Below are 10306 nucleotides of genomic sequence, written 5' to 3'. Positions count from 1 at the left end.
TAAGGCGCCTTATTAGGTAAACTACACCCACATTCTTTTGTCTGGAAATGTGAACCGAGCAACATTATCCATAAAAATAGATCACGTTTGGTTACGTAAGCCACACCCACACTATTCGTCTGGAAATGCGTCCCGAACGCCTTAAACATACGCCATAAACATAGGACTATGCCTGATTACTTAACAAGTTCACAAAAACTCGAATCTTTGCATACTCTGATCTTTGCATTTAATGCACTTTTAGGATTTGAGTGAGATCTACGCATAACAATGACTCCTAATCTCACACTTGGAACTCAGCCCATGTGTATTTGGACAGTTGCAAGTTCTATTTAATTTTTTTTCATAAAAGAATGAATTTCTGTTTCAACATGCATTTCATAGTACATAATTAAGATTTCTCCAATTAGATGATTTTGGTCATGATTTGATAAATTTTTCTCCATTAATCTGTCACCATCGTTTCAACGCAATTCATTAATATCATTAATTAAAATTCTTATTTTATGCACAGGACTGTGCAATGAGTATGTGATCGACTTACGCAGGGGTGAGGGTCAAAATATCATTCTCGTCTTAATTATAGCATGTAATATGTAGATAACACATATTTCATGAGAGAAAAGATTCTGCTAATATTGATCACATGCTTTATGTACGGCCTCTATGTACAATAAAAAAAATATAAACAGCAGAGTGCAGCACATTCTTTTACTGGGGCATACCAAACTTGTTAACGCGTTGGAACACTTTCATTTCGGAAAGTTGCCAAAATTCCGACTGGAATATAATCACGCTTAAACATTGCCAATCACTTGAACTTGGCTCATCACGCGCACATCTTACTACTTAAATGCATTGTAAATACATGTTGATCACATTTTTTTTAAGATCCAACAATACATGTAAACAAACCAACTAGTCCAATAAGCTTTATGGTTACTTGATGAGTGATAATATTGAAGCTAAATCTGTACAATGCAACTTATTGCATTGCATATATTTAGTCATACATATTATTACATCTTGCATTTAAATAACACTTGTAACTGTTATTGACATATTACATTCACTTAGCTCAAAAATATGCATTATGGCACAATGACCATCACATAATTTATGGGCGCCCCCTTAAGGGTCAAAGGTCACCGCGCTGGGGTCAACGGCAACCTCCCTGGGGGGGTCAGTCTAACGTCCCAACGTTCTTCACCATTGCTTTTACATATGCAAATTATAAATCTAAAAATAAAATTGAGGGGTGAGTAATATGCACATGTGTGTTAATTTTTTTGGAATTATTTATCCCACAAATAAAGGGACAAAGGTCACTGCGCTGGGGTCACTGGGGGGTTGACCCATAACTTTTTGCATGAAATTTTTTGCATGAAATTTTTGCATGCAATTTTTTGCATACATTTTTTTGCATGCAAATCTATAATTAGAAGAAACGCATGCAAAAAAAATTCCATGCAAATTTATAAATAGAATTGAGGGAGAATCGCACCTTATACACTACTTACAACTGTATATCCAGCGTAATTAATAAGTACTACTTATGTACATACATCCAGGCTGATGACAGGCGTGTTAAGGTGCCCGAGTTGTGACTTGCACTTTGAGTTTGTATCGAACCATGTTTCGGCCGTACTGAAGGTTGGACAAACAAAGTGCGACATCAAACCTCGAGTGATACATTTCATACGCAGTAATTAGCGTATATATCTTTTTATTGTCCTTGCATTACCTGGGGCATTCGTATCGATTGGTTGACTCACCTGATCTACCTGACTCATGTATTTAACTGCCTGTATAGAATATAATACTAATTCTGCCCATTACCCCTTCATACCGACTCAAATTTCGGATCGAGATAGTTTTATTTCAATTCAATAATTTAGTACGGAGTAGTGTACATATGTACAATTTTAAAATTTTTACTTACTCAACCATTTAACTTCTGTTTAGTTATTCATATTCATACGTTTAATTTTTTCAACGTGGTTTTATATTTACATGGATAGCCGAACTCATTGTGAACATTTCGATATCCTGTAAAATTCATTTTTGTATGAGCGTATTGTTTTTATTAACAACAACTTTTTGCTAATGTTTGAATAAGGGTGAATTTTAACGGTTTTTAAAACGTTGTTTCGCATAAAGATTTGTTTCAGTGGTATATCAGCATTTTAGTAACGAACAAAAGAACCCATTAAACTAATACAACGTGTACTCGTGGTGGATTTAGATGTTATTGAACCGCCGACAAAATGCTATAGATTCCTCCTAATCCGTAGGCCGTACACGACCGCCAGGAATCCAGGCCGTACAATCTCTCGCGACGGCTCTGCATATGTCAATCAAATATTTCTAAAGAAAACATGTAAACCGTGTCAATTGTAAGAGACTTTAAACGGGAAAAAAGAGTATCATATTCATTTTGGCGATTTCCACACTGGTTTCGCCACGCCTTGTTTACATACGTTATCACGATTTGTGTTTTTTCATTTCACATATGCAAGGTAGCAGTTCCATGAAAAACTTTAATCCTCGTCCTGATTTCAGTAAAAGGAGGGCATTCCAATGTCCACACAAGATAAAAATAGATAAGAAACCAGTAAATGTCTCCAATTTTAGGAACGCTTCCAGGTATAAATTCAGCAGCGAGTCGAACCTCTCCCAGAGCTCACTCTGTCCGACTTTTACTTAATTTCTCTCCACTCCAAATTTTTAGAATGCGCTGGTTCGGAGCGTTGTTCTTCTACCTGATCATCCTGGTAACGATGTGTCCTGCCGAGGAGAACATGCGTGAGTCACTTGCGGATAAATAGCCTGCTTAAACTCTAAATAAAGTTTAATAAAATTACCACTAGCACAACTATTGTGTAAGATTTACCCTGACAAATGTAAAATTTACTCAAGGTTGAGCAAAAATCTCCCAAAGTTGAATAAATTTTAACTTTTATTGGGTAAATCTTACTCAATAGTTGTGCTGGTGGCAATTTTACTAAAAATTGAGTAATTTTAACTCAAATTTGTTTGGAGTGTATAAAGTATATCAAAGAACCCGATTTTGAGACCACACATTTCTTATCCTATTCTTGTAAAGTTTAATACGAGGAAGGTTGTCCTAACCGCGGTAGAATTTACCGATTTTAAACACACTTTAGTGAGGCTCATTTGTTACTTTCACTTGCATCTCATTTACGCTACATATGCCTTTAACCAAGAAATGATGTTAACCACTTATTATCCTTGTAGACGTCCTCCACCAATTTTTTACAGGTGTGTTAACTATACACAATTTTAAACTCAGGTCGCACAAGAATAGTTATCAACCGAACTTACCCGGGTTCAACCGGAGATCGTTTAAACCTCGGAGCAGGAACCGACCGTTTTCAAAGGGTCCATCATGGACTTGCCAGAAGTAGGAGATCTATTTTCAGCAAGGTTGCCAAAGAGGTCAAGAACGGTGTCAATAAGGTCGAGAATGCTGGCAGAAAGATCGAGAAAGTTGTCAACAAAATTGGTAAAATTATCGTCGTGAAAAGTACTAGACGCACGAATGACTTAAAAAAACTAGGTGGCCTACGACAACTCACAACAAGCCGACTTCACATTAAGTCTTAAATCCTGAATTGTTGAACAAGAACAAGGAATACGTTTAACGGGGTAAAATATATAGACAGCTTTATTTCTTAGTTATTATATGACTTATCAATGATAAGTCATCATAATTCTGTACAATTTTTACATGTTCATAACAAAAGAAAAATAAAAATCGTTCACCCTACATAAAAATCCACAATAAAAGTCATTTTATATATCTATTCTAAATTCCAATAATTTATGGAAACAAATTGTTTCAAACAATACAATTATTTTACAAAATCCGGCAAATTGATAAATCGGGGGTCAAATTCAAGGCAGTGGCCAAACCATGGTTCAATTCTTTAATGCACATTATGCAAATGTTTATATGCAAATTAATTTATACTAGCATAAATATATTAAAATATCCACCTGAATGCATGTAGATATGCAGGTGTATATAAATATTGATGGATCAAGAATTAGTATCGTCACGCTCACGGGCGGAGAATAGTTGGGTCATGTGCAAGTTTTCTCCCATAAATTTTCCTCCGCACATAAGTTTTTCCCAGTGGGCAACATCTTTTCTCCTACAAAGAATAAGCATCACAATGCAGCGTAGAAATGTGGGTGCAAGGTTGCAAACTCCTCCAGCCGGACGAGAGCTATACGAGGTATTTTTACTAAGTAGCGCAAGCTACTTTATGTGATCGGTTAGTTAGTCTGTCTGTCTGTCTGTCCGTCCGTCCGTCAACACTAAAACTCGAGAACGGTTTGTCGTAGCGACCTGAAATTTTGAACACATGTTCATCACGGGGTTGGTGTGACACCCTATTAAGGGGGTGTGGCCACCTTGTCGACATCATGTCGAAAAACGTCGCCATGCCCTAATTTCGGCATTTTTCGGTCGATTTGCATGAAATTTGGGGAAAACATGTTTTTCGGTGTTGTCGACATGTCGCAATATGGCGACTAAGGTTTAGACACTTTTTTCGCCAAATTCTTTCGCCATGCCCTAATTTCGGCATTTTGCGGTCGATATGCATGAAATTTAGGCAAAACATGTTTTTCTGTGGCGTCGACATGTCGCTGTATAGAGCATGTGGTTAATTAAAGATAATTACTTCGTTTTTAGGCATTATTAAAATTTGAATCGGTGAATTATTTGTTTTATTTTGTGAAGCATGCTAAGCATTTTTGCGCTACTTATGTATCGTTCTTTGCCGCACTTTATTATAATATGGACCACACATACATAAGAGGTTAATTTTTATTAATCCAAATAGGGACAATTTTGTCGTTTAGGTTTTTTATAGATGTTTTTGTAAAACATAATAATCCATACTCTGCGAATCTTTATGCGGTCAATTAGTCGCGAGCTTACATCCTGAATAATTTTACCATTAAATTATTTTCAAGCCGTTAAATTTTAATAGCTTAAAAATACTATTGATTGGGTTAGGTTAACCTAACCTAACCCCTCCTTTCCAAGAAACGTTAATGCTACTAGTAAACATTTCAATTATGGAAATCAAGTTATAGGTCTGCATCATTTTAAATATGGGATTATTTAATGGGATATACTCGCTAAGTTTACTTATACATAAGTTATCAATTATGTGAAACTAATCATCAAGTTATCTGCATACGCTTCCATTCGAAACAACATTAATGATATTTTAGCCTTGCAGGTATACCGTATACAGTAAATATAAATACAATACTGTCACAAGTGTAGTTGGTGGATTAAGCATTATTATCTTGTTCTTATCGTAATGATAAGTAAATAATTACATCCACCTTGTCCGTTCTGAGTCAGACGTTTTTATCATGATCCACTTTCCATTTTCGCACTGAATATGGAGTTTATGCTCAATCAGATTAAAATTGTATTTACTGAACGCCATATGATTGCAAGTAAATTCACTGCGAATAAATTCTCTCAACATAAAATACACATAGCCTTTAAGGCGTGTGATTAGCTACAAGAAATTGCTTTAATTCGGGCACGTTATACACAAGTATGCTGTGGTCATGGAGCGGGATGAGGAATTGAGCAGTTTTGGTAAAACTCGAAAAAACTTAAAAATCCAAAATTTAACATTGCGTTATGTTTAGAAATACCTCCTTTTTGGCAAGAAAACGTTTAACGAAAATTTAACATTAGGTTGGCATAGGAGAAATCCTCCAAAATGACAAGATTTTTCGTCGCTGGCAGAAAATCGTGAAAATCAATGACCTCCCCCAAACGACAATTGTCCTCCTCCCGCACCATGACCACAATTTTGCAGGACGACTATTGTCTTCCTCCCGAATTAAACCATTTCCAAGAAAACGACAATTGTCCTCAATACGAATTAAAGGGTTAAATATATATTAATATTGAATACATTTCTTTAATTTTTTGGCAGAAGGTTAAAAAACGTTAATGGGAATATATTAATATGCAGCGATGCCATGGAGGGTTACGCAGCTCTGGAGAATGAACTGGTAAGAACAAAATATATGCTAATTTAATTATTTTACTGATAAAATATTTATAGAAATTAACAACCTATTTTTTATATTCAGATCCTAAAATCCATTTTCTCATTTCTGGGTTTTAAAAGTCTAAAACAAGTTCGTGGACAAAAAGTGGAATCGTGTCTTGGAACACCAATTTACAAATAAGGCTCTGGTAACAATTCCTTAATTAACCTCTTCCGTACTAATGATTTTTTAATAAAATTTCTCCCGGGTAAGATCAAGATTTCATAATTACACATGACAGCAACCAATCCAAATTTTTAAGATTTCCTTGTAAAATATGAATATTTATTGCAACCAGTTTTCTAGTTTTTTGATGGAAAACACAAAAAATCCACTTTTTACCATTGACTGGTGTACGGAAAGTTATAAAATTTGAGTAGAAAAAATGTATAAAAATTCAGTTTTACTAGTAATAATTTTTGAGCAATTTTTGATATCAGAGTAATTTATAAATATGTACACACGTTTCGACGTACCAGTAAAATGCTATGCAAATTTGTGTACTTCGTCGCTAAGAGATTAATTGTAAAACTTTTATCATTAGCTAATTGCAATATATATTAATGAACTGTATAAATATCGCTCGTGCAAATTACATGCTTTCAAAAAAAGCTCATAAATTTGGACATATTTTGTTAAATTTTAGGTTTCCCTGATTTTGGATCAAGAGGTTTCGAAAACCACAATCACAACGCTGATTCGTCCCTGGAAGAAAAATCCTACCGATTTGATATTTAAGGTAGAAATGAATCAAGCCGTTCAAGATGTTGTTGCCGATTATTTCAAGAAATTTAAACATTGCAAAATCCACTATGACGAAGCGTGGATGGGCACAGAGAAAAATAAAATGTTGCCGGAAATTTCATTAAAACGTGGCTAAAAATTCCAAATATTTACTATTAACGATATATGTTAAAGATATAAATAAATAGAATATGTCATTAATTAATTAATAGATTTGTCCCAACTGGTCGAACTGATTGGACACCCTGCCGGCTCGTTGCGGATTAACTTTCCGTTCGGGAAGTCGAACAAGAAAGAAAAGTACGCGTCGGATGAAGTGGTTTCCAAGGTGACGAATGCGATAAATAATTGTCCTAAAGTTACCATGAGCTTGGGAACGGCAACTATTTATGAGTACGATTACGAGCCGAATGCATATTCTGGTGGTACGTAAATTCAAAAATGTTTAAGGTTTCAAAGCCTAAAATTTTCAAAAAATTTTCAAAAATACGAAATTAAAAAAATATCAGGAACACTTCCAAGTTCAATTCGTACAGGGATAAGCCATCAAATTTCTCATATTTCTATTTATTTATAATATCCGTAAAAGATTCCAAGTGCAAAGTATACTCTTAGAAACTGGGTACTAGAAAAATGAGCGCTATTGATATGCGACTCTGCCGCCTTAGTATTAAACGGTTCTACTACCCTGGTATAGATTCGGTAATGAAATAATACTACTCATTTTATTGCAAGGTAGAATTAAATTTTGTACCATACGGCAATATTATTTTTTTATTACCAAATCATTGTTTAAGGCTGTAAAGTCACACATCAGTACAACAATTTACTTAATTTCTTAAAAATATATGACAGAAGTTTAATTTTTAATTTATGTCAGAACTTGGACTTTAAAAATCCGATTTTTAGCAAAAATTTAAGTCGGCACTTTCCTACAATTATTGACAATTGTTTCTCACTGATCTTCTACAGGGATCAAATTCAACACTTGTCCCAGCATAAAAATACGATCCGATCAGGTGCAAAAGACTGTCCTACTTTTCACAAATGTGCAAAGCATAAAGTTTACCAAGGAATGTTTCCATTACGCTTTTCCTACCGTGATGAATCGTATTGTTGAAAATTTGCACCAATTCGACAAATTGGTGGAAATTCGATGCGACAAATCTATTCTACTTGAGGTAAGTGTTACAAATAAAGATTTAAATTATGAATTTAATATAATTCACATACTAAAAATTTTCGTTTAAAATTAATATGTAATTCGTAATTATAAATTTACCTGATTCAATAATTACACTCTTTGAAACTGGGTATTTCAAAAAATCAGCGATATTGATATGTGACTCTACCGCTTTGGTATTAAACGATTGTAATACGCTGGTATAGATTCGGTAGTGAAATAATACTATGTGGTAATCATTTTATTACTAGGTAGTATTAAACTTTGTACCAAATGGTATTAATTTTTTAAATTTATTGCAAAATCATTACCAAGGCGTTAAAGTCACATATCAATACCGCGTTTTACTGATTTTCTTAAGAGTGTAACGGGATTAAATTGCATTCAGGATATCGGGTCCCTTAACAAACTTTCTACTTCCTTGAAACATTTACATCTCAAAATACGATGCGATTACTACGCGGGAAGTGAAGATGGGTACGCAGAACTTGGAGAAGTCCTGGCTAAACATGCCCCAACTTTGGAAACGTTGGGGTTATCTTTCAAATGGAGGGTTGACTATTTTGGGGAAGAACAAGAAGATGACGAGAATCCAGACTATGGCAGAATTTCAGTGCCAGATGTCTTCCCTAAATTGGAAATGTTACAGATCACGGTGGGAAACTCGCATCGTAGTTCCCCACCAAGAATGACACGCTCAGAAATGATGGACATTTTTGGGCTCGTCGATAGTACTGAAGTGAATAATTTTTTATCTTTGCTTATTTCCTTCAAATTCTATGGCAAATAATAAATGCTATGACAGGGGATTAATGATTAAGGGAAAATCGATGAGTCATTCCCGCGCGTCTCATTCCGCCCCATGTGTCCTTACGGAGAACTTAAAATTGATATTTCGGCGTTAAAATTCAAGAAAATTTAAATGTTATTACTTTAAAGAATTCTATATTTCTAACTTACAAAATTTATCTCGACAGATTTTTAGAAAAAAATTCCTTCCAAAGAATTCAATCTGTATTTTTTCCAAAAAAATCTGTCCAGATGTATTTTTTAAGTTAGAAATATAGAATTCTTTAAGGTAATAATATTTAAATTTCATTGAATATTAACGCCGAAATATCAATTTTAAGTTCTCCATAAGGAACCATGACACATGGGGCGGAATGAGACGCGCGATAATGACTCATCCATGGTTACCTTAGTCCAGTTCATTACGATTTGAGGTTTCCAACTTTTCCAAAATTTCGTCCACCGGTTGGATGTTACAAGAATTTTTGTCGCGGATCTACGTACTTTTAGTGGTTTAATATCTTTCATCTTTCAGAACCTCAACAAAAGTTTGTTTATTCTCACAGGAGGGTAGATTCTATGATAAATTTCCATCATTGCGAAATCTATCGCTAATATTGCAAACCTCATCAGGATGCTCTGTTTCGGGAAATGTGTTTGATGACGAATCCGTCATTCGATTCCGTAATGAAGGATTTGTATCAATTTTACAAGAAATTGGGGAAAATCGGGACGAGGATACGACAGATGAAGAAGATTAATTAAATCCTGGAGTAATATGTGCTTCAATTCTTATTGGAATTTCTGTTGAACAATTATGCATTGACATTGTTATATGTAGGTACTGTAATTTACTTTTATTAAAACATCTATTTCCAGCATTTTAAATAATGCAATCATAATATAAACCAATTTCAGCATAATTTCCTGAACCAATTTGTAGCAAGAATTAGAAATAAAAATATAAAATATGGTTGCAGTTAACAAAAATCAAAGGTATCAATTTAAGTGGCATTTTCCTGCAAATATAAATAAGCAGGTGAAGGCCATGCTTGCAAAATTTTAACATTGGCCATTATATTTTAAACGTATTATATTTTTGAAATAATGCGTTACATCGTTTCGCAAGGATAACCCACATGTATGGCAAATATTTGTAAATCATACTGATCTTTTCCATACAAGTTACAATATTTGCAAACAAAATAAGCACTCCCCAAACGAGAAATACCGTTCTCACATTACCCCTCAAATTAAGCGGTTTAACAAATATTTTCCACTCAAATTTCTCCGTCGCATTGATCCCCTGACTCTCTCTCAACCTCAGTTTCCTATCATCTGAAAGCACACTTGGAGCCAGGACTCTCAACATTTCTAGAATCCCATTCTCAACCAGTTGCCCCATTTTTTTAGCTGCCTTCGTCCCCCGCGGAGTTTGAAGCACCCAACCAAACGAATCCGGGAAAAGTTTCT

At 34.6% G+C, this 10306-nt stretch overlaps 2 protein-coding genes across 5 annotated transcripts; both read left to right on the top strand.

The window, feature by feature from the left end:
• Nucleotides 1-2642: 2642 nt before the first annotated feature.
• On the top strand, nucleotides 2643-3792 carry LOC110862231. Its single transcript, XM_022111415.2, has 2 exons — nucleotides 2643-2805; nucleotides 3314-3792. The coding sequence occupies exons 1-2, from the start codon at nucleotides 2733-2735 to the stop codon at nucleotides 3625-3627; spliced, it is 387 nt and encodes a 128-aa protein (XP_021967107.1). The 5' UTR covers nucleotides 2643-2732; the 3' UTR covers nucleotides 3628-3792.
• Nucleotides 3793-5447: 1655 nt separating this feature from the next.
• On the top strand, nucleotides 5448-9800 carry LOC118433430. 4 transcript variants are annotated; one of them, XM_035845358.1, is made up of 9 exons: nucleotides 5448-5653; nucleotides 5756-5952; nucleotides 6039-6078; nucleotides 6160-6265; nucleotides 6764-6856; nucleotides 7074-7286; nucleotides 7834-8042; nucleotides 8406-8783; nucleotides 9400-9800. In XM_035845358.1, the coding sequence occupies exons 6-9, from the start codon at nucleotides 7226-7228 to the stop codon at nucleotides 9592-9594; spliced, it is 843 nt and encodes a 280-aa protein (XP_035701251.1). In that variant the 5' UTR covers nucleotides 5448-5653; nucleotides 5756-5952; nucleotides 6039-6078; nucleotides 6160-6265; nucleotides 6764-6856; nucleotides 7074-7225; the 3' UTR covers nucleotides 9595-9800. The 4 variants fall into 4 exon arrangements, with proteins under 4 accessions (XP_035701251.1, XP_035701250.1, XP_035701248.1 ...); XM_035845357.1 differs by having other exon boundaries at nucleotides 6764-6989; nucleotides 8433-8783; XM_035845355.1 differs by having other exon boundaries at nucleotides 6764-6989.
• The last annotated feature ends 506 nt before the right edge of the window (nucleotides 9801-10306 follow it).

The sequence above is a fragment of the Folsomia candida genome, unplaced genomic scaffold (genome assembly GCF_002217175.1).
Source record: "Folsomia candida strain VU population unplaced genomic scaffold, ASM221717v1 Fcan01_Sc051, whole genome shotgun sequence".
Lineage (NCBI taxonomy): Eukaryota > Metazoa > Arthropoda > Collembola > Entomobryomorpha > Isotomidae > Folsomia > Folsomia candida.
This window is presented reverse-complemented; position numbering and strand designations above follow the sequence as displayed.

Bases quoted from the DNA above. Each gene is read 5' to 3' on its own strand.
- LOC110862231 (XM_022111415.2), top strand. From the start codon at position 2,733: ATGCGCTGGTTCGGAGCGTTGTTCTTCTACCTGATCATCCTGGTAACG. The intron at 2,806-3,313 runs GTGAGTCACTTG...TTTTAAACTCAG, and splicing joins TCCTGCCGAGGAGAACATGC to GTCGCACAAGAATAGTTATC.
- LOC118433430 (XM_035845355.1), top strand. From the start codon at position 6,863: ATGAATCAAGCCGTTCAAGATGTTGTTGCCGATTATTTCAAGAAATTT. The intron at 6,990-7,073 runs GTGGCTAAAAAT...ATTAATTAATAG, and splicing joins GCCGGAAATTTCATTAAAAC to ATTTGTCCCAACTGGTCGAA. The intron at 8,043-8,405 runs GTAAGTGTTACA...GATTTTCTTAAG, and splicing joins ACAAATCTATTCTACTTGAG to AGTGTAACGGGATTAAATTG.